The 24,595-nt window shown below is 43.7% G+C and overlaps 1 protein-coding gene across 1 annotated transcript in view; it reads right to left on the minus strand.

Annotated features, from left to right (window-relative positions):
• The window catches only part of KCNMA1 (potassium calcium-activated channel subfamily M alpha 1), a 1,099,869-nt gene that overhangs the window by 121,496 nt on the left and 953,778 nt on the right, over positions 1 to 24,595 (minus strand). Inside the window, 3 exon segments of the mRNA XM_045291187.1 lie at positions 736 to 960; positions 6,443 to 6,566; positions 20,608 to 20,701. Coding sequence (XP_045147122.1) covers positions 736 to 960; positions 6,443 to 6,566; positions 20,608 to 20,701 — 443 coding nt within the window.

The raw sequence follows: 24,595 nt of genomic DNA on the forward strand, positions 1-24,595 counted from the left end.
TTTTTTTTTGACAGTTTACGAAAATATACAATGATTAAAAGTTGTTAGTTACACAATTCCTAGATTGTGGACATTATATCCTCATGCAAAATTATGGAGTCACAAACTGATCCTTTTAGATTTAGATCATAACATTTTATAACCATCACTTACATGTGTGCATGCATGAAGGGGCTTCAAAAGTTGCAAAAAAAATCCATTATATTTTAATCCTATTTTTTAAATGAACTTTTTCAAGCTCTCTGATATATACCCACATACATACAATTCCATGAAAACTCTGGTGGACTTTTATATGAATATGGGCTGAGGGCACATCGAGCAGACATAAATAAAAAGCCCCATCACTCACAATTAGTTACAAATGGAAGGGAGTACAGAAGTAAAATGCTAGAAATAATTCCGTGTGAATTCTATACTTAAGCATCATAGCACCTCAACACACTAAGCTTATGCTGGCAAGGGAAGGGATGTTGAGACACTAATATGGTTAATACATTTAGTTTATATGAGCTAAACTTCATCCTTGATGAGCAATTGAATGAGGATGTGAATTCTTCTAAATCAGATCACCCAGGCTTTGGATTTTCTTAGACAAGCTAAGAGAGAGAGCTAAGGGCTGATCCTCAGGTTCATAAGCAGATGAAGAACTAAATTATATTCATCTGGGACGCACGCGTGCGTGCATGCATGCGTGCGTGTAAAGAGAAAAAGATGTGATGACGTTGGACTTACAGGCAATATGGACACTTTGGGGAAGTTGTGGAGTGTCTCCCATTCCCGCTTGAGGTACTCAATGGAGCCCACAAACACGATGTGCTTGAGCTCATGGTAATGGAAGTTACTGGCCCGGAGCGGCATCACGAGGTTCCGGAGTCCGATCAGTGCTGAATTGACATCGCCAAAGATGCAGACCACGACATGGCCACTCAGGACAGTCATGGCCGCTTCGCTTCGGGTCTGCAACGAGAACAAGTGGACCATGACCGGCAAATAGACCTCACAGGATTAGTTACAAGGAACGTAGCAATAATTGATGCATATCATCTAATGCAGAGTTTCTGAATGTTCACTCTATACATATGCATTATGCTTAATGAATACGCTCACACGCACACACATATCCAGACTTGATCATATGGTTAGGCGTTCAGCTTCTAGCCAAAAGGTTTCCTGCTCGCACCCACCCCGCAGCCCTGCAGGAGGAAGGTCTGCTTTCATCAGAAAACAGTAGGGGGAAGGAAGCTCCACTCTGCCAAATGTTGTCAGTAGGATTCAAAAATCACACAGACTACACCTAACAACAATGACCGGGAGACACCGAAATAAAAGAGCATTGCCTATTTTGGAGGGTTTTTAAAGCACCTGCAGAACGTGAGCTCTGACTGCTTATATGCAGACTCAAGTGGCTTCTCCACATGACTTTGGGGAGTGGACTGGTCCTTGTTGCCATGAAATTGTGGATGAAATGAGCTCTTTTCTGCCTCTTCTGCTGAGATAAAGATGCCCAACGTTTTATATTGGCCTCAGCTAAAAAACTGAATGATAAGTTCTCGGCTCATCATTGAGATGTTCCAGGGTTCTTTTCTGCCTTCTAGCCTGGAGTGGATATGCACATCCATTCATCAATGACCCAGTGGGAAGAGAATGATGGCCTAAGCGAGAAGTGACAGCTATGGCCCATGGGTGATACCTGGTCTACTTGTTGTTACATACTCCATGAGTTAAGAATAGTTATTTCATTTTAAATTTTTGGAGAAAGTCAAAAGAAGACTATTTCATAGTGTGGAAATTATATAATATATAAAATTCAAATTCCAGGAAAGCCTTATTGGAACCCAGCCAAACTCATTCATTTTTTATTGTTGTTAGGTGCAGTTGAGTTGACTCTAGCTCACAGTGACCCCATGTACAACAAAATGAAACACTGCCCAGTTCTGTGCCATTCTCACAATTGTTCTTATATTTGAGCCCATGTTTGCACCACTGACTCAATGCGTCTTGTCAAGGGCCTTCCTCGTTTTCTCGCTCCTCTACTGTAATAAGCATGCTGTCCTTCTTCAGGGACTGGCCTCTCCGGATACTATGTCCAAAGTATGTGAGGCCACGTCTTGCCATCCTTGAGTCTAAGGAGCATTCTGGCTGTACTTCTTCCAAGACAGATTTGTTTGTCCTTTTGGCTGTTCATGGTACTGTCACTATGCGTCACCAGCATTGGTATTGAAATGCATCAATTCTTCTTTTGTCTTCATTATTCAGTGTCTGACTTTAACATGAGTATGGAGTGAGTGAAAATGCCATGGGTTGGGTCAGGCACACCTCAGTTCTCAAAGTAACATGCTTGCTTTTCAACACCTTAAAGAGGTTTCCTGCAGCAGACGTGCCCAGTGCAATGCGTTGTTTTATCCCCAAGAGCATTGTTTGTTGATCGAAGTACAATGTAATCTTTGACCATTTATATCTTCTCTCCATTCGTCATGATGTTACCTCTTGGTCCAGCTGTAAGGATTTTGGTTTTCCTTACATTAAGTTCTAACCCACACTGAAGACTGCAATCCTTGATTTTCATCAACAGTGAGTCAAGTCCTCCTCGCTTTCAGCAAGCAAGAGCTCATTCACTTAGCTATTGTCTGGCATTGCTTGGGCAGTGCAGTGGCAGAGTTGAGCAGTTACAACAGGAATGGCAAGGCTAGCAAAGCCTAATATTTTCCCTGACTCTACACAGAATAAATTTGCTGATCCCTTTCCCAAGGCGGGGCTGCCTTGCGGGCCACCAGGGATTTCCGGGAGGGACTTAGCTTAGGTAAGGAAATTTAAGGAACCAAGCGCCATCGAATGAATTCTGACTCATAGGGACCCTGCAAGATAGAGTAAAACTTCTCCCTATGGTTTCCAAGACTCTAAATATTTACCGAAGTAAATATTTTTCATCTTTCTCTGCGTTTAAATTGCTGACCTTGTAGTTAGTAACTCAGCATTGTAGTTAGTAACTCAACCAACGTAGTTAGTAACCTACTACGCCACCAGGGTTCCTTCATTCAAAGGAAGCTGCCCAAGTAATCATTAAAAGGGCCAATCAGTCACCTCATGCACAGCCATTGCTTTCTGTCAGTGGATATGTGTGTGTTTTTATGATGCAGCACAATTTTCATCAGAATTGCCAGGCTAAGACACAGTAGGAAGAAAGGCCTGACGACCTACTTCCCAAACATCAGTGAATGAAACCCTATCACTGTAACAGGCAGAATCCCAACCAATTAAGGGGATGGGGCAGGACTGGGGAGTGTTCGGACCATTGCTTGGATTTGCCATGAACCATGATGACGCGATGACTACAGCTAACAAAGGGGATAGGTAGGAAAGGACCAAAAAACCTTCTTTCTGTCCTGGGCTTGTATCTCCAAGAGACACAAGAAGAGAATGAAATAACACCAGGGCGAGGCAGATCCCAATTCCTCAGGAAATGAAAGGGGTCACCGTTCTTGGTCGAGTTGCTCGCTGTGTTAATGAAGAGCACGGAATGCGGAGGCGAACCTGGGTCTTTCTCTGCCTCTCCTGGAGTCCAGCACCTTTTCTCCGCCTCTCCTTCCTCCTATCCGTGGGAGAGCCCCGTTGGGCTTACAAGGTTTTGGTGGAGGCATATTAATGCCTACGGCACATAGCAAATTTTTTTGGATTTAATCCCAAGAATTGACTAGTGTATTGATTTTTCAAATGCCAATGTCAACAATTCACAACAATTACAGTGACCCCCAAGGAGAAGAGGAAGATAGCTTTCACTCCAATCATTAGACTAACGCAGAAGCTGCCATTATTATTGGTTTCCCTTGGCAACAGCGCAGGGAAACCCAAGATACACTCTTCAGTAGTTGCTTTGTAATGTTGATCAAGTGAGGATCCACTGGGGAGCTGATATCATGTCCTACCTCTTCACGGAGAAGGCCCAGTCAGTTGTCTTGGCTGCCTGAAAGTGTGAGTGTCTAGGTACCACCAGCAAAGAGTCACACTGTGATAGGTCTCCTAATTATTTTTCATTGTTTAAGGCAGCTACTCATTTGTTTACCTGTCAGTCTTCTCTTTGCTCCTTATAGAATACAAGCTCCATGAGCACAATTGTTTGCCATTCCCACTTGCATAACTAGGAACTAAAACAGTGCCTAGCATATCTCACTTACTCAAGCCAGGGCTATATTGTATCGGGTGAATGAATGCTGACTCATCGCAACCCCATAAGACAGAATAGAACTGACCCTGTGAATTTCTGAAGCTATACATCTTTAAGGGAGAAGCCTCATCTTTCTCCTGTGGAGTGTTTGGTGTTTTCGAACTGCTGACCTCTCAGTGAGTAGCCCAATATGTAACTCACTACACCACCAGGGTTGCATGCCTAGCACACAGTAAAAAAAAAAAAAATACTACAACAAAAAACACCCACTGTCATCAAGTTGATTCCCACTCATTGTGATCCTCTAGGCTAGAGCAGAACTGCTCCTTAGAGTTCCTGAGCCTGCAAAACTACACAAGAATAGACAGACTAGATTTTCTTCTAAGGAGCGGCTGGCAGATTTGAACTGCTGACTTGGTGGTGAATGGCTCACTAAGGAGTCGCTATCAGGGCTCCTTAGTACATAGTATGCACATATAAATGTTTGAAGAGTGTTGGTTTTCACAGGAGAAAAGCAGTAACTCACCTGTATAAGCTCTTCCATAGCACTAGGGGGATAGTAATTGGGTAACTTTATTAGCAAACACTCTTCAGGAATACCTAGGCATGCTATCGAAACCCTGGGTCCCTGACGTAGCTCCCAGCCTAAAACCTGCTGCAAGTGCTGATGCCAGGCTGACTTTAGATCACCAGACCAAAGTGCACCGGATACCATATCAGAATATAGGCACATAAAGCAGCTTGTGGTTGGAACCATTTCAGTCCTGATAAATCAGACAAAGGCTGGTTTGGACTTTCTGCATTTTAGCTGAAGCTGTTATGCCCAAGACAGAACCCGCAACATCTCTGTATTGGCTCTTATACCTAATTTGGGAAAACACCCAGACAGTTAAATAAAATCAGGGGATATGTAGAAAATTAGAATCAGGCATTCTGAGGATTTCCTTTAAGGAAAGGTGGCCATGTCATCGGAAATAATAGAATATTTTGAGCTAACAGAAGGAAACAAACCAAAACTCACTGCCATCAAAACACTTCTGCCTCATGGTGACCCGATAGGACAGGGTGGAACTGCCCCGGGACTTCTCAGGACTATGATTGTTTATGGGAGTAGAAAGCCTTGTCTTTCTCACTCAGAGAGGCTGGTGGTTTTGAAGGGCTGACCTCACAATTCACAGCCTAATATGTAACTACAAGGAAGAATGAGTACTTCCACTTGACTTTCCCAATTATTAATCCATTTTTCAAGGATGAGCAAGACAACATGGTTTACGAAAATCAGTACAGGCCTTAAATCCTAAAGATTTTAATATGATAAGACCAAATAGTAGACTGGGATTGTTATTCTTACATTTCAGCACAGACCAGAAGTCTACTGCTTCTACTGGGATGCTCAAGAGCCATCCAAGAAGTAGGACACTGAACCTGAGGTGGACCCATGATTCATCACTGCCATCGTCGGCAGATGCATTTTGCTAAAGAGGCTAAGATGACGGCTAATAAGTGTCACCGATTTGCAAAGCTTGCCATCAACTTGTGCATTGTGTTGAATGTAAGAATACACAGCATTGTTTATGAACACAAAATATGCAGCAGCAGTCATATTGTTATAGAATTCTATAATAAGGGACAACTTTACTGAATTGTATTTCATGGTCTTTTATCTCATAATTTTCACTATCACATCCTATGAAGGAGCCATGGTGGTGCTGTGTGTTAGCAGCATCGGGCCGCTAAATACAAGTACGGCAGTTCAACTCCCCGCCTCCCCCCAGATGCTCTGTTGGAGAAAGAGGAAGATGTTTGCTCCCATAAGGATTTATCATGAGAATGAACTCAATGGCAGTTTTCAGGGGTGTGTGTGTCTGTGTCTGTGTTTATTACTCTATGAGTTCAGGACTATTCTCATTTCATATATGAACAGATAATAAAACCAAAGGGCAAAGAGGTCCAGCAACTCGGCCACTGCCAGGGCTAGTCCACAGGAACCAAGACAAATACCATCTCCATTGATTCCTTCCATATCGCATGTCATTAACCACTATTGTGAGAAGTGAGTAAATAGCCAGAAATCCAAACTTCTACCCTTGCCTCATGTCCTGATCAGAGTTTCATAAACTTGTAGTTTCTTCAATCTGTGCTCCTACTTTAAATATCTACAAAACAATCCAGGTCAGGGTCTGTGTCATCCCACTGTTCAGGTAGGAAAACTAGAATCCAGGCATATGGAGGTTGGGACCAAAGTGCAAGGCACCTGGTCCATAGTCTGTCACTCACCAAAATGACTTTCTCGATCTCCTTGGGCACACACCAGTGGAACATCCCAGTAGAGTCGTATTTCTTCACATTGGAGTCAATGTTGTCAATCTGATCATTGCCAGGAATTAACAGAGGATCATGCCTGCAGAGGAAAGGACAGGAAAACCTAAGTGAACAATGCGATCGATTGTAAAGGGAAAGTGTCCCCAGCGTTACATCTGAGGAGATGAAAGATGAAAGCGAAGTGCTTGTCACTGGAGGCTATTCCTTTGGTTTCCAAAACCATCCTTTAAAGGACAACTGCCCCAAACCATCACCACCCAGTGGGAAGTGCAGCTGACCTTTGTCAGGTGATAATTCTGCCTTTCGCCTGTTCCTCTTTTCCTAAACTGATCTTCACGCCGTTTTTTTTAACTTAGCCATCTTTTATGGATATCCAATTTCCCTCCTCTCACTTTATCAGTTGTCCAGGTACGTATATGCACACGCACACACAGAGCTATTGTTAGCACTGGCAATAAAGGAGGAGGACCAGGGATGGCGCCTCGTGCTGGCTGACGGACATAAGGATGGAAAGTCAATTGCTTGCTCTTTCTGACACAACTTCTGACGTGATGCTCTTCAGAGTAAAAGCTGGAGCAGGCTGCACTTTAAATATTTTAGCAATTTGCCCAATCAGCTTTTACCCTCCTAAGCTGAAGTCCTTTAAAGATTCAGTAGCCTGTCACTTCAGAGCAGATGGACTACCAAATGCCCACATCTGGAACACATGATTTCAATATTAAAACAGCACCCCTCTTTTCTCGCCTTGACAACTGTATTTATATTCACTGTCCAGTGATGGCCTCTCACCCCCTGCACTTTAGCCCCCCAACTATCGGACTCCTCGGATATGACAGCTGCAAGCTTAGAAGCAGTCTAATAGGCTTGTATGAAATTCTCACTCTTTAGGACTATATTCACTTACTCTTGCCTTGTTTATTGATAAAACAGGAGGGTGCTTCTACAGAGGGCCTGAGAGCTCTCTCCGGTGTGTTGGCTGGCCACCCTCCAGAATTACAACCAAATCAAGTGGGTTGCACCCGCTTGGGTCATGCTCATTGTTAGGAATCCTCTGTTAGTGACTTCGCACCTCAGTTTTGGGAAAGGTGGGTCACTGTCCCAAGCATAGCAATTATTCTTACAGTAGAGCTTCCCCAAACAATTATTCTTACAATAGAGCTCCCTGCCAAACCCAGATTTACAATATCAACAGGTTCAAACTCTAAAAAAATATATTTTAATGTATTGTACCATTTAAATGATCTGTTGTATAAGCATTAAAAGATGACCTCTGTCTAGTTGTTAGTATTTCTCCCTCTGAAACATCTCTATTCTGACACTTTACAGTCTCATCCCATGTCTCAGAACACAGAGAATGGGGTGGCAAGCCCTCTCACAAGGTCTAACTAGAATAGCCTTCTAGTTTATCTACCAGTAGGGAGCCCTGCTCGTGGCGTGGGTTACAAGCGGGACTGCTAGACACAGGTAGTAGTCGGACACTTCCAGCTGTTCTGATGGAGAAAGCAGAGGCTTTCTGCTCCCGTCCAGACGCACAGCCTTGGAAACCCACGGGGGCAGAGCCACCCTGCCCACTAGGGGCAGTAGGCATCAGAACTGACTCAATGACAATTTGTTTTGTTTGGAGATGTATTTGTGCTTCTCCATATGCCCCACCCTCACCTAGATAGAAAAATTCTCTCATCCCAGAGAATTTGCTACAAAAAAGGACAAGTATCATGTAAGGCAATCCTGCAAGGCTATCTGTAATGAACATGCAAAAATATCTCAATGAATAGCCTCTGATTGCTGGGTTGCTGAGAGAACCTAAGCTATTGTAAAGGCCTGGACCACCTATCAAAAACAAATCAGGTCAAATATGTTAAATTACAAAAGTATTTTATGATAAGACATGGTTACAAAACCAGGCAAACTTTTTTTTTTAATTGTCCCTCCTATCTGTAATTAGTGTCACGGAGAGAGACACATGGTCAAGGACAAAAGCATGCACACAGACGAGGTTTGAGAAACTGAACCTGATGAACTCTTCCTAGCTCAGCAGAACAGGTTTAGTTGAGAGAGGGTCTTCATGTCTGGCTCACATTCCCTTGCTCCATTGGTTGGAAAGTGAGTGCTACTCAGTTTAAATTCTGAATGGATTGGGGATGGTTTCAGAGACCCGAGACCATCTGCAATGTATTCAAAATGTAAAAGTTACCCCATTAATTGGCACATCATCTCAGAAAGCGAGAAAAGGACATAAGGATCAGACCAACATTCCTTTTGGGGGAAAAAAAAAGCTTCGGAAGAGCTACGTTTTGCTTCCTTAGCTTTCTGGAAAGAATGGTCACTTGGTAGTAGCATCCTCATGCCCTCCCCTAAAACAGGTACATAAGCAAGGTTTTTGGATCAATCACCCATGCATGAGAGGAAAAGTGACAACCAATGTCAAGCTACATTAACTAGAGACGTGAATAAGAAGCATCAAGTATAATTTGACATGAGGTCTACAAGTCGTGATTTGTACTGGAACATCCAGAAGCATCCGGGGATTCTCAATGTGCAACATGCTATATGCTGGCCTCTCCAAATGTCTTTTGGAGTTGCATTATTTAATATAAATAATCCAAGATTTTGTCCAAAGAGCCTGATTTGAGGACTGTCCATGACTTCCCTGAACGCAGAGATTTTCTTTTCTGAGCAGCCATTGTATCCCAAATTCTCACTTCGGTTTCTTAAATTAGTCACATAACAATAAAGGATAACTCCCCTATTCCAAGCCAGGAATGGAATATAACAATCAGTAGGACAATTATAACTAACTATTATTGATAGTTAAGACACAATCACTTATCAAAGAGAGAACATAGGAGAGACAAGAAAGGCCAACCAATCGTTCTGAGGTGGTGTGGTAAACGTCCCAGTAAATAATGTACGAAGTGGCATGAGAAGGCTCAGAAAGCAGCTGCCCCACTCCTGGGCTTTGGGGAGCGTCACGGAGGGTTTCCCAGAGAGAGTCAGTGGCAATACCTTCCCATTTCAGTGGTCACCCACTACAAGGAAGCCCCCATGGAAAGGGTCACGGAGTGAAACTCAAAACCACGTTGAAAATGTCATGACTAGCACTCATCTAACCTAAGGGATGAAAGACTGGGGCCAAACATATCATCATTCCTTAGATGTGGGATGGTTGCCGAATAGAGGAAAGATGCGACCAATTGGGTGTGACCCAAATGAGGAACGATGTGTGCGGTTGCAGTGGAACAAAGTCTAGTCTGCGTGGTTGCAGCTCTGTGGTCAGCACTTGCCTGTATCACTTAGAAGATGCCTGGATGTGGGGAAGGCACCGGGGCAAGCTAATCAGCACTTGGGTTTTCATAGCTGTGCAAAAATGTTACAAAAGTATTTACCACCTTGCACTGCAGTGGCAGAAATCTAATTGCCTCAATAGTGATTTTTCTCTATTAAACAAAGATATATATGTACTGGGGGAAAAGTGACAGATATATGTTTTTTCAGAAATAAAAGGCTGGTTTTTAAGGCAGTGGATTTCCCATAACTTTAAACATTTCTGAGGAGCTAGGGGCACAGAGGGGATTTAATAAGAAATTAACCAAACCAAACCACTGCCAGATGTTCATAACAAACCCAAACCAAATAAGTTTCCATCCAGTTGACTCCAACTCACGGCAGCCTCATGTGTCAGAGTAGGACCGCGGCCTGCAGGGTGTCAATGGCTGATCTGGGAGTAGGTGAGCAGGCCCTTATACCCAGCTATCCCTGGGTGAATTTAAGCTTCCAACCTTCGGTGAGCCCCTGAGCACTTACGAGTTCACACCAACCAGGGACTCCAAATTAAATGTCTATAAAATATTCAAAATATTGGGTGAGCTTAAAATTTCTTTAAGGTTTGAAACAGTATAAGGGTGCTTCAAAAAGTTCTTGGAAGAATGGAACGAACAGATAATGGAGCTAACAGATAATGGAGCTTTTTGAAGCCTTCTGGTATGTTCTCATTTGGCAAATGGTGGCTGGCATCATCTGAGAAATGTTAGACCACAGTTGGGCATTGGAAAGCTAGAGGGCACCGAGTGGGAGGAGACATGGGGAAGCAACGCGCTGAAGCCCCAGGACTTTGCGTCCCCTTAAGGCCTGGCACTGTTCGACAGCGGCGTGCCCCAGCCTGGGAGGCAGTCTGGTCAGTCCAACAGCAGGGGAGAGGGTCCCTGCTGGAGGAAGGGTCTTTACTAAGAGCATTTCCTTCACGTTGTTTACTGCAATAGAAACTTCAGGTGTCTTAGTTTGCTTCGGAGTCCCTTTGTAGTTCGACCAGTTAACACGCGTGGCTGCTAACTGAAGGCTGGAGTTTCCAGTTCTCTGGAAAACTGGCCTGGCAGTCGACTTAAAACCAAACCCACGCACGGAAAACCCGCTGGAGCAAATGCTATTCTGACATAGACGGGAGGGACTTAATGGGAGCTTTATGCTGATGAGTGACTGTTGTTCCCAGCAGCTCCAACTTCTACATAGAGGTCTTTGGAGTGCCTGTGAATAGAACAAAGTCTAATATCTGTCAGGGAAAACCCCAGCGGACTCTGCTGTCACTGGGAAGGCCCAGGAGAAACGGGTAGTTTATGGTACACGGAACAGTGCATCATCGACACCCTCCCTGAACGAAATCTGCCAACATTATTATTTGTAGGATGATGAACAGAACCACTTCCCGAGGCTTTCAGACAACTCCGCACAAACTACTTAGTTGGAGTTAAGGACCAATATTAGATATTGCCTTTCATATCTTAGTAACTGTATGCATTTCCTAGAATCACAGAGTAATAACCCCCCATTCCCTAAAATGCACCATCATCAATTCTGCACTCATTTGCCACTAACTACTTAGCCATTGTGCTTGCTTTACTTTGGAGGGTTTGCAGATAGGGAATGCTATTTGCCATCAGTTAATCTCAGGAAACATTTTCAATGCCAGGCTCCTACAGAAACCCAAAGCTTGCCCAGAAGGGAATAGTCTAGGGCAGGGGTCAGAAAACTTTTGAGACGGAAGGATCGATCCTGTCCCTCACAACAATTTACAAATTACTTGTGAGTCATCGATATCTTTTTTCACAAACAAATGAAATCACCATGATTTGAATAAAATAATTTTTTTTCAATTTTACTTCAAAGCCACATGTGCATATTGAGAGTCACAGTCTGGTGGTCTCTGGTTTAGGGAAAAGCCACAAATACCTTTTCTAGAGAACCTGCTATGAGGAAGCTTCATATGAGATTTTAAAGAGTACACAGCTCAGGAAATCCTAGTTCTGTCTGTGGCAGGGAGTTCAATATCCGATTTTAGGAATTTATATTGAAGCATATACGAACAAAACAAAAGGTTATCACAGAGGAAAACTACAAAGTCATTTGAAAATTGCATCCTTTTCCCGGCTCGAACCTCACAACCTCCTTCCTCATCACATGATAAGGTCTTTTCTGTCTTTAATGAGTCCTGGTGCTGTAGGATAAACATTGTCAGCAGTTCAAACCCACCAGCTGCTCCATAGGAGAAAGATGAGGCTCTCTGCTCCCATAAATCTATATAGTGTGCGGAACCAAAAGAAGCAGTTCTACTGTGTCTCAGTGCTTCGATGAGCATGGATCAGCTCAACAGTTTGTTCTTACAAATATCTCATCTCCATGGAGGCAGAGCCATCGTTTGTTTCTGGAAACGGAGTGGCCTGGTAACATGTGAGTTTGACCAAAATGAATTTCTCAAACCTATGCAAGCCCCTCATCTAAGTGGCAAATCCTGATTTTACTAAACATCATTTATGTGAGGCTGAAGGCCAGCAGGTATCAGAGCATCGCTCAGGCCTGAAGCCTTGCTCCCGTGCTCTTTGTGAGGCCGTTCACAGGACCCCAAGATTATAAAGAGCCGTTCACAGGAACCCCAAGATTGTTTCCCTCTTCTCAACGAAGCCAGTGGTCATCGCGTCAACTCCGAGTCATGTCAACCCCACATGTGTCAGAATAGAACCACGGAGCTGCCGAGGCTGAGTTTTCAGCAGATCACCAGACCTTTCTTTTAACATGCTTCGAGGTAGACTCGAACAATTAGCCTTCGAGCTAACAGTCGAACATGTTCACACCACTGTGATCCCTTGGATTTTCATTTGCTGAGTTTTAGAAGTCGCTCACTAGGCCTTTTTTCTTAATTCATCTTAGTCTAAACCTCGTTAAAACCTTCATAGCGTCATCAAAACACATAAGCCTGCCTGGACAGAAACTCTGGGCATGGACGCTTTGGCTGGGAATTGAACATGGGTCTCCTGATTCGAAGGTGAGAATTCTACCACTAACCCACTAATGCCTCTGAAAAAATAGGGGTAACATGGATTGATACCAGGAATGCCACATGTCCTTCTGCGGGGTGGGGGTGGTAGATTATAGCCAATTATTCTATTGCAGACCCTGAGTAAAATTTGACATACAATCAACCAGAAAAAAAAAATCGTTGATGAACAAACTTTAGTCTCAAAACATCTTTACTTAATTAGCAGAAAGCCATACAAGGTGTGGGCCTTTTATGGAGATCAGAAAATAATGTGTCTAGAGAGAGCCCATTCACTTTCTATATCTTGGGACAATCTGATTTTTCACTTATGGACAATGCTTATGAAGTGTAGCGCAGAGCAGTCACCATGGAAAAGGGACATCATGAGCCGCTGGGAGATCTGATGCTGTAAGTAGGCAAGGTTTGCAGCTGCTGGAACTAATCAGGGAGGACACATGCTTGATGTCTGAAAATGACACCGACAGACATCCTTAATTAAGCAACTCTAATGCAAACTCGGAACATATCCAAGAGGTGGGCCCTTAACACATCAAGCTTCTCTCACTGTTCAGTGGTCCTTAAAGTGAGGTTTCAAACTATCACCATCAGCATCAGCATCACTTGGGAGCTTGTTCAAAATGAAACCCACTGAATTAAACTCTACAGGAGTTGGCCACAGCAAGCTATGTTCTGACAAAATCTTTCAGGCGATTCTGGTACGTGTTGAAGTTTAAGCAGCAGTGCTAGAAAGCTGTGTCTGGGTGGAGGACCAAGGTGGCTTGAGTTAGGCCTACTTTTAGCGACACAGAAGCACTGTGTTTCTCCAATGCCATAACTAGGTAATATGAGCAAAGAGTCGATGCACTTGCAGAATCGGACGGAGGGCCTCCTTAGCTGGTGCACCTCAAGCTCCGTGCCTGCCTTTTCTTAGCACTTGCCCTGCTATGCAAGTGGTTACAGGACTAATGACCAAAGCACATGCAGATGTTCAGCCCTGGCAGCTGGGGCTTATACTTCGACAACTGATGTCATTTGATGCAGAGTTTAATGTAGATGCTATACTATTGGCTCTCTCAGTTCAAAACCACCAGCCACTCCACAGGGGAAAGGTGAAGCATTTCCTCTCATAAAGAATTCGTTTGGGAAACACACAGGGCAGTTCTATAATGTCCTAGAGGGTCACTATGAGTAAGCATGGACTCAATGGCAGTGAGTTTCTGAACGGATGCAGCGGGTTAAGTTCTGGGCGAATATCAGCAAAGTCAGTGGTCCAAACCCACCAGTTACTCCATGGGATGAAGCATTCTGCTCTCGTCAAGATGAACGTCTCTGACCCCCTATGGGGCAGTGCTATTGATAACCCACCAGGGCAGTTCAGTTTCTGTGTCCAGTGAGTCAGCTGTCATTTTCAGACAAGGAAGGAAATCACTGCCTTTCGTGTTTGGGTGTGAGCCTAAGAGAACTGACATGCTCTTAGTCCTAGGGGAGACTTTACAAGATACTACTGAAATGAGAGGACAGGATAATAACTCTCTTCTGAGTATGCAACCTGTCCAGGAACCTGTGTCAAGTTCACGGATTGATGAGGCCCACCATTCCTTTCTTTCTTTCTTTCTTTCTCCCCGCCCCCCCCCTCCATCTCACAAAGAGCAAAGGCCCTGTCACATGCACTTTGTGTATTAAGAGGTGAATTGACTTAACTAAGCTGTCACTAGCTTCTCCCTTTACTCTGCCTGGTGGAAGGAACAGTGAAGGTGGAGTTTTATGCTCATTTCTCACTTGGCTCTGATCATTTTGCCATTTTCTGTTACTAGAACCTTTCAAGTGGCAGAGTCTGACCTGGGAAATCCAACATAACAAAGAGACTCCATAAGAGTCCTGAGTCAAAAAAGAGGGAATGGAACTTTAGCAGATGACTTTAGGTCACTTAATGATCAATTGATACCCAAAAGGATCATGTACTTTCCTCCCACTCATTGCCCCTTCTACTCAGGTAGGGCCAATATTTCCTGGGTCTCATGATATTAAAGTCTTTTGAAAGAGTTCAATTTCTCCCCTTTTAGTGTCTGCACCTCATTCTTGCTAGCCCAGGTGGAGGCTATCTCTTTGTGTAAGTCGTCCACTTTTCACATCCTTTATCATGGTTGATGGTACTTGACCTTATTCCAAGTCTCCCTCTAGCTGTCAGTTGCTGTGGAGTAGACCCAGACTCATATTACTACATGCCAACCAAAATAAAATGCTGCTCAGCCTTGTGCCATACCATTGTGATCTGTAGGTTTTTCATTGGCTGGTGGTTAGAAGTAGATTGACAAGCCTTTCTGCTTAATGCACCTTCGTCTGGAAGTTCTGTCATAGCATCACTGAAACTCACGGGCCTCCACTGACAGATTGATGGTAGCTGGGCATGAGATGCCTTGGCTGAAATTGAATCCCGGTCTCCTGCATGGAAGGTGAGGCTCCGACCACTGACCCACTAATGCCCCTGGAAAAATAGGTATAACATAGACTGATACCAGGAATGCCAATGTCCTTTTTAGGAAGAAAAAAAATGCTAGCCAATTATTTTTATTGAAGACCCTGAGTAAAACTTGGGACATAAGTAATTTTGGTAGCAGCAGGTTTCCAATGGGCCTTCTCTTTCACACGTGTGTGTTTGCATGTGTTTCAAGAAGGCTCTGATGAAGGATTTCAAACCCTTCCTTATTCCGCCACCAATGGTCTCCCCAAAACACAAGTGAAGGCATGATACTGCATTCTCAATGACCTGAAAGGGTTCCCCATTCCCTATGAGAGGCAAAGCCCTCTCTGACTAAGTGCCAAGATACTCTCGCGTGTTGAACTCTGTTTAGGCCACTCTCAGACGCCTTGTTCTTGCCCCATCAAACCACCAGTTGTGGCATGAGTACATCTCCTTTTTCCTCCACGGGCAGAATCATGAAGCAGTTAATAACTAATAATGAATCACGAAAGTTCAATCCACAGGGGTTACACCACATGGGTTAAAACTTTCCTGTTTACATGACTTAACTAGACTTTATCCTAGACTATCCATCTCTGTACCTCACCTTTCTCATCTGTAAAATGGGAGCAAAAGTACGAAAATTGTAGTTATGATTAAATTAATGGGCATAAAGCTTAGGGAGGATGCCTGGAAACTGATGGACACTTAGCAGGGGTATCTGTAGAGAATTCCTCTCATGACTCGAGTGAGATGAAATCAAACCTCTCCCCACTCATGTCAGACGGAAACCTGAGTGCATCCTTCTCTCTGTTCTCATAGTCAAAGCTTGTCGAATCTCCATGTCATTCCTTTGCTCGATTTTTCTGCATGTGATTGTATGTCTCCGCTGAGCAATTTGAAGTCAGGGGCTTGATTTAATTCATTTTCCCTTTTCTCTCTCAAAGACTTTCCACAACATCTTGAGTACATTTGTCATTGTTGTCAGCAGAGGCCCAACACATAGCCAATCTGGGTACAACTGTATCTGACCACCATTGTGATCCAAAGAATTGTTTGTTGGCAAATTTCTAAGAAGGACATTATCAGGCTTTTATTTCTAGTATATTGTAATTTATAAACTCTAATGAATCCTATTTGGCTCATAGCAACTTTCAAGGCTTTCCCTGGCAGATTTATGGTTGCTAAGCATGAGGTGCACTGGCCAGGAATGGAGGAAGCAAATTCTATCACAGAACCACCCCTGCTCCCTGCGTATACAGGAAGCTCTCATTAAATGGTTTATTCATAGGAAGTAATCTGAGACAAAGAATAGAAGGAGGAAACAAAAATGCGTACGCTGCCCAGAAGCCAAGGCATTTCTTTTCAACCGCCGACCCAGTGAGAAATCCCCTCGACATCTACAAAGCATTTCGGTGCAAGAAGTCAAAGGGGACTGTGGGATGAATTTGAAATGTGATTAGAATCTGCGGCTTCTCTGGAAACCTGCCACAGCTGTAGTCAAAGGGGTGTCCTAACGCCCCCCACCGTTAGAGACTTTTTAGAGTGATTTCATTTGATATTCAAAGTGGTCTCTACATCCCCATCCTTAAGAACCATTGGATTAGGTAGACAGATGGAAAGTTCTTGCCCTCCAGGCCTTGCAACAGGAGGATGAAGACATGACCTGCTTATCCTTACAAAGTAGAACTCCCCACGTTAGAGAGCAGTGGGTACCGTGTACCTTCTGGTTTAGTGTAAATTAAAAGGGACTCCTCCAGTAATCCCACGCTGAGACCAGCAAGGAAGGGAAACAGGCAGATAGATGATAAGGGACCCGATAAAGTCATGACCACTATCTTCGAAAGATGTGTTGTCAAAGGTAATTACTACATGTGTCCACGCTTGGGGCTTAGACACTTGCCATTTGGTTCTGTCTGGCCGAGAGAGTCGTTTCCTGTCAGGAGACTAAAAAACATACTGCTTCAGGATCCAGACACACAACACCAGGCTGTTCACCTAATGACTGGACAGAAAGCTAAGTGACATTTAAACAGGGGAAGCCTGATACCAGCACAAAGGGGCAACAAAGACCATTAGTGTCAGCATCTCCATAGATGGGGCAGACGATTTGGAAGGTGCCTTTACACAGGAGCCTGCTTTGTTTACAGAAGCCGCAGTGGTAAATTAGAGCCCATCCTAGTCCATTCCGGCCTCTCTGATTTCTCTTGGAGCCCACTGCTATCACTGCCCATAGGCCACTAAAAACTGCCCATATTCTTCATGATTGATTGTGCTCCAATAGCAGGCCAGATCCTCATGTGGGAAAGCACACCTCAAATAAGTCATTAGCTTCTTTTATGGATTGTTTGGGGCATAAGAAATTAGACCTGGGAGCCTTATCATCTGTAGAATAGAAAGGGAGTGATTGAAGAGGTGGGGGGACTACGGAAGACAGAAGGCATTTATGAACACCTCTATTTTCCACCGATAAACAAGAGGAATCCAGCAAAAACAGGCACTGATGAGCTCATTGCCAATGCGACCTTCCCCATGGGTTCTCCATTCATACAACGCAAGTGATGAAAAGTGGAGCATTGGATATTTAGTGGGAGAATGATTGGCTTCCATGCTGGAGATACAGGTTCAATTCCAGACCAATGTCGCTCACACATAAGGGCCACCATCTGTCGGCAGCGGTTTGCATACTGCTATGGCACTGAACAGGTTTTGGTGGCACTGCAGAGAAAGATGGACTTAGGAGAAAAGCCTGGAGCTCTCCTTCTAAAAGTCGGTGAAATCCAGTGGACCACAATGGTTTGATCTATAGCTGATGGCAGAATGTCACAGGACTGGGCAGCAGTTGGCGCTGTTGTGTGCGGGGGGGTCACCATGTCAGCACAGGAGCTACCACCACCACCACCACCAATGGGGGGTGATGTGAGACAGACTGTGTACAGAACCTGGGACACAGAAAGTCACGATAAAGGAGGCGTGCTTAGACTTCCTAACTAGATGAGATGCCCACGGGGTGTGGCCAAATCATCCAGCAACGGTAGCTATGGCCACCGCAGCTGCAGCCACAGCCCAAAGGCACCAACCTGAGTAGGCTGAGTTCGGCCATTTGCAAGTTTTTGGCTCACCGCCTGCCCCTTGTTTAGCAATTCTGATGTACCAGGGAACAGACAGCTCCAGTCCAGGATGACTGCTTCCCTCAGTCCCTCTCGGGCAGGCAATGAAAGCAGGATCTACTTTGAAAATTCTCCCCCATCATGCAAACTGACACAGGCATGCTTTTCAAAAACCCACAGCCAATCTGTTGATCATTACTTATTTACAAAGGCCTTCAGGCAGAAAATCCTGTAAAAACCAGGCTTGAGATGGTATACACTAGGTTTTTTTTTGCTGCTTGTGGAAAAAAAGCCCCCCCAAGGCTACCTCAAACCATCACTTTCTATTGCACATAAAATGTAGCGTGTAACACTAAAGTATTTAATATATATGGTATAATATATCTACAGGAAGGCATTTGTGTAGAAGTCTGGTACCCTGGATTTGGTAATTTGATGTTTTGCTGAAGGCTATGACTTGAAAAAACCTCCACCTCATACAGAAGACCTGTCATCTTGGTGCCCAAGAGCCAACAGAATAAAGAAGTACCCTTAAGCAGCAAAACTTTGACACAGCTTTGAAGCATTTGAAAACAGTATAACTCCTCGGAATGAGTCTTACTCGAGATCAAAGAACCGAGCCACACTTTACATAGCGAACGGGGACAGGGAATTTGGCTCGAAAGGTTGGAGACTTTTCCGATTTCTCTTTATTTATTTATTTGCTTCTCTAAATTTAGGCAAAACAGATTCTTTTTGTACTTTAAGTGGATCAAATTATAAGCATTCGGTAAGGTGAGTAGGTAATTGACACATGCACGGCATCGTAAAAATGAGAAGGCTGGAAGTTGGCACATTTTATCACTCCTCATAAATGGTAAACAAGCATGTAAATCAGCAAGGCTGAGCAAAGGGGAGGACAGAGGGTTTTAAAGGAAACATTGAACAAGGACACTGGGTCATAGGGGAAGGAGTGAATCTTTCACAGGGAAGCACAGAACCGAGGGCTCCTCTTCTGCCTATCCCAGAAAAGTGGGAGCGCTGGTCCTGCAATGCCATTACAAAACCAGCCGGAGAAGAAGAGCACCTGTTGTTTTATTTCAAGAAGCAATGGCCAATGGCAATGGGAAGAGGACAAGAGCCACAACAGCAGGTGTCTCCAGGGGCATGGTCGTCACCATTGGCTACAAATCTGAAAATCATTCCTATTTCATTGAGGCTGCTAGAGAGTCGTGCTAGCACAAGAAAGAAGCACGGTTGGGTCAACCGTTTGGGCAAGACTACTAACGGGTTGGGTCAACCGTTTGGGCGAGACTGCCCTTAAGTGGGCAGTTTGAAGCAACTCAGCAGTAGTGTGGGAAAAGAAGTCTGGGATCTACTTCTGTGAAAGTGACAGGCAAGAACACACTCGGTGTTGTGGGGGCTCACCACAGTCAGAATGGGCTCAATAGTAACTTGTGCGTGGTGTTGGGCAAGTGGGGGAGGCAGATGATTAAAAGATAAAACATTTTAAAACGGGGTGATAGAAGATGGATTGGCCAAGGGTAGGGGCCTGTAAAGCTCTGAGGAAATTTGGTATTACTTGCCACTTGCTAGAAGAACCATCAACTTGAAAGAAAAAGAGAGAGAGCGAACACGCTGTATTTCATAATTAATACTGCTTTTAGCCTGCACAGAACTGGATTACTTTTGAACTTTGCATTGGCAAGTCCATGGATTATTAGACTTTCTTTATTAGTCAAAATCAATTAACAGAAATTTGATTTCAATCGACAGGATAAAAGGAAGGTAATCTTCAGGTTCATTTTTGATTGTGATGATACATCTCACATATGGCCTTAAGTACAAAAAACAGTCCTCTGAGAGACTCCAGCAGAAGGAGACTTGCCAGAGGCAAACTCACCACATGAGTCCCTCTGATTGGTTCCTGCCGTCATTAGTGCCACTGCTGTTTAGGGACTACACACAGACAGGACACGGTGACAGCTAAGACTTTAAAGCCTATGTATTTTTCAAACAGCTTTTCAAACTGTTTTTCATGACAGAATTTTTTCAGCTCTATCATTAACTGCTGACAAGCTGACAGAATAAATACTCCAGCCTTTAAGAAGCCATCTAATGATCTAGCTCCCCTCCCCCTGTCTTGTTCTAACTGGAGAGGGAGTGGAGGCAGAAGCTGGGCTTGGGCAGGCTCGGGGAGGAGGCAAAGGGGGGTGAGAAGTTGCACAGAGGAAGCCCTTCTGCGTGGGACCCCTCTCCTTACCTCATCAGCTTGGGCGAGGTGTTGGGTGAATTCCGCATGCCTCCATTCCGTTGCTTTTTTTTGGGTGACAGCGTGGACGGCTGCTCATCTTCAACTGGAAATACAGGCAGCTCATGAGATTATGAACAGTGTGAAGGCAGACTGTGAAACACAGGTAAGATATCAAAGGACACACGCACTCGTGGCTCATTCACTCACTCATCATTCATGGCTGTCTTTTTGGGGACCACTGACAGATATCAAGTGTTAGAGGCCAGCTCAGAAAGGGGAGCGCAGCCCCATTGACTGCAGCTGTTCAAACATGCACTTTGAAGAGCCCAGAATGGTTTGGGAACATCCCTGCCACAAGCACAAAAGAAATCATGATGTCTTTGCATATAAAAATACAGACACACGCTACTGTATTCTCAGTGTTCGTTTTGGCTATGTTGCTTTGCTGGGTAATCAAAAGTTTTCTCAGAACCCAATCAGAGAAGTTATATTTGAAATCGTGACATCATGGTGGCCAGCCTGCTGCTCAAACAAACGAACCAGTGTTTGGCTCTGTTCAGAATCCTGGCTGTACCTGAGAGAGAGCCTTCCAGAGGGGCAAGAACTCGAGGCCTAAGAGTCAATGTTTCAGTCTCTCTGGACTGAGAACATAGGTACATGCTGGCCCACAAATTCCCAACTCGGCTCAGCTCTTATCTCTCCGCCTCCTAAGAGGTAAAGGCTGTGCAACGGGAATCCTTTGTAAACTGACTGCAGCACTGGGGTTAGCACTGGTTACAGAGACCTGTTGGGGAAGAGGACCCACATGAAGAAGGAGGTGGCCACTGAGTACTATCTTTGATGATGCAGCGAGGGTGGGGTGAGGCAGGGAAGGCAGCAGAAGGGATTGGAAAGCAAAGGCTATTTTCAAATGTTTAAACTAAGCAAGGTGAAGCTTCACTCACAAAAAACACAGCACACTTCACTGCTTTTGCCAAGATAGCTACGAATAAACTTTGTGGATGTATTCGCTTGCATCATGCTTTTTAAAAACAGAGGAGCGTGATAATTAGTCGGTGCAAACTCAGTCTGTCACCCCAGGACATCAGCAGCAAAATCTTAGACTTCCTCTCCCATTTCCTACCAGTGTGGCTACCGCTGTAAGGTTAAGAAGGAAAAACAAGATCCTTGGATTCTTAGAGTTGACTGCAACAGAGACTGGGAGCAAGTATCCCTGAGACTCAGAGTACACAGCAATTACCTTGAACTGAGAAGAGAAATATTAGCAGCGCTGACATCTAAGAAGCTTCATGTAGGCACACCTCACTTCATTGCCGTCCACTTTATTGTGCGTTGCAGACACTGATTTTGTTTTGTCTTGTTTTTTACAAATTGAAGGTTGAAGGAAGTCTAACAGTGCCATTTTCCCTACTGCATGTGCTTACTTAATGTCTGTGTCCTTTCTCGTCATTATTCCATTTTCCAAACATTTTTATAACACTGTTGTGCATTTAATAGGCTAACATATAGTGTAAACATAACGTTCATATGCACTAGAAAACAACAACAGTTTGTAACTTTATAAATCACTTTATTGTGATATTCACTTTATTGCAATCGTCTGAAACTGAAGCCATATTTTTGAGTATATGTCTGTTATCTGTGATTGGCATGAGTCTGAAATGGATTGGAACATTCTCTGGCACTTTCCTGAAAAACCTTAAATATGTTTATTATGCTATGGTAAACAGTTTTGAAGAGATTATTAAAAAGAAAAAACCAACGAACCTTTAAACTAGTTGTATCACGCTTAATATATCCCCCTATTTTACTACCGTCAATCTAGACTTCGCTACTCCTTGCTGACAAAGGGAGAGGGACAAAGCACGTGTGTGGGATGTGAGTGGGACGCCAGGAGCGATGAAGGCAAAGACCTGCAGATGCCCCGCTTGATTTACTTTCCCACTGACCCTACTCGTCCGATGTCCCGTATCAGCCACTTAGTGCGCCAGGCAGGCAAGTGGCTCGGAGTACATCACAGATGATCAAAAATGAGTATCCAGACCAAATCACACAGAGACTAAACAGCACTTAAAAGATTAAAGGAGATAAACACAAGCCACAAAAATGATATTAGGGAAAAAACACCTTGCGCTAATATGCGTCTTTAAGTTGATATGCAAGCAAATAAGCACTCTGAACTTGCCCTGAAATCATCTTCCTATCAAAGGACACGCTGTGCACACACGCAGGTGTAGATGAATACACTTTTGTGCTTGCTCCCTCTTAGGACAGGGTAAAAAGTCTTGCATTAGCTCCAAGGTCACCGCTGAAAGTGGACACTGGTAACTGGTGTACGTCATTAGGTGATTCAGAGGAGTTGGACAGCGTGGTGGAATAAGTGGTGTGCTTTGGGTGCACGTGCATTTGTATGATGAAGTTGTGAGATCTGTCGTTTTCTTTCATGTAAGCCTTCTTATGGTTAGAATAAAAGACCCCAAAGGCCTTTTGTCTTATCTAAACTCTAGTGGCTAGCTTGATCAGGGCCGCCAGATGTTACCAGGGTTTTATGCAACTATATAATCAGTCTATACTACTAAAAATGTGAACGGCTGTCATCCTCACTGGCATTCCTGTTGGACATCCTTGCCTAACTTTTCTGTCGCCATTTGAAATTTCTTGGGTTAAGTGCCAATTATCCTGCAGTTCACCACTATCTATGTTTACGTCGAGCAACCGTTAGATTGGAGCCCTTGCAAGTCAATACGCGTGAGCCAGCTCCAGGGAAACCCCTTATTTGGGGGGTAAAGTTTTGCCTGCTTCAATGCAAGGAAACTATTTATTTTCATTGCACTCAGAAAGATCATCCATCATGATCATATTGCATTTAAGCTGAGATTTGTTCTCTTAAATGAAACGTGTGTTCAAAGAAAGGTTTCCTCTTGTGCTCACCGCCTAGAAATGCAGATTTGGTCCCTGAAGGGCTGGGGAAAATGTCTACAGCTTAAATCTGTGAAAGCTGTATAATGGAGACATCACATCTTGCACAGATCCCAAAAGAGAAGTAGTGATCACTTCTTATAAGTAGGATATAAACCATAGTTAATTATTATCTTAATATGGGTTCTACTTCTGTACTTAAATAAAGTTATCTAAGAAAACTTTGGTTAAGTTATAAAATATGATTTTCACTTCATGGTTTCTGTGACTATATGAGAAGAATAAAAATTGAATTAAAAGGGAGACTCAAATTTACTCACTTTCATGAAAGATAAATGTCTTGAAGTAATGAGCCAGTACCTCATGACAACCCACATTTACCGGCCTACATTTAACGGGCTCTTTGGCTAATTATACTACACCTCTGTCTCTAGCTTTTTCATTTGCCTTCCTGCTGTGGAAATCCCATGAAGATATGATCCTTGACAGAATCCCGACTTACTTACCAGCTTCTTTAAAACACAAACAAGTTCAGGAATCCAACATGGAATTTTTATAGGAGCTGAACTCTATCCAGTCTCTAAGTACTCATAAAATTCAAGGGCTTGTTTTTGCACATCCCTAAGTGTAACACTTAATGCACTGTTGTAACTTCCCAAAGCTCGCCTGTCTAATAGGCACTGCATCTAACAGTTTTACAGTTTGGGAAGACTCAGTGCTAGAAAAATGTCAGGCAAGTCTACTGAGGCTTCAGATCCCCTGGTTTACGCTGGTGTCTAATTTAAAGTTACAATGATGTTTTAACATGTTTGCTTATACTTGACTAAAGAGGATTCATTATTTCAATGACATAACCTCCACACAATGTTCTGGGAATTGATTTAAGATGTGGTGGTAATTCCAACAGCCTTAATGCAAGAGTCGAACATCTGTAACAACATTTTACTCAGCTTCTCATTGGCATTCTGTTTGCCAGCAAACGGAAGGCAGCATCTTCCAGAAGTACCGGCTACAATGCTGAGCTTACTTGAAAATGATCACATATTTTCTTTCTTTTTTTTTTTTTTAAAGATAATGC

Source organism: Echinops telfairi, unplaced genomic scaffold (assembly GCF_000313985.2).
Source record: "Echinops telfairi isolate 266 unplaced genomic scaffold, ASM31398v2 ScPeMD7_70;HRSCAF=299, whole genome shotgun sequence".
NCBI lineage: Eukaryota > Metazoa > Chordata > Mammalia > Afrosoricida > Tenrecidae > Echinops > Echinops telfairi.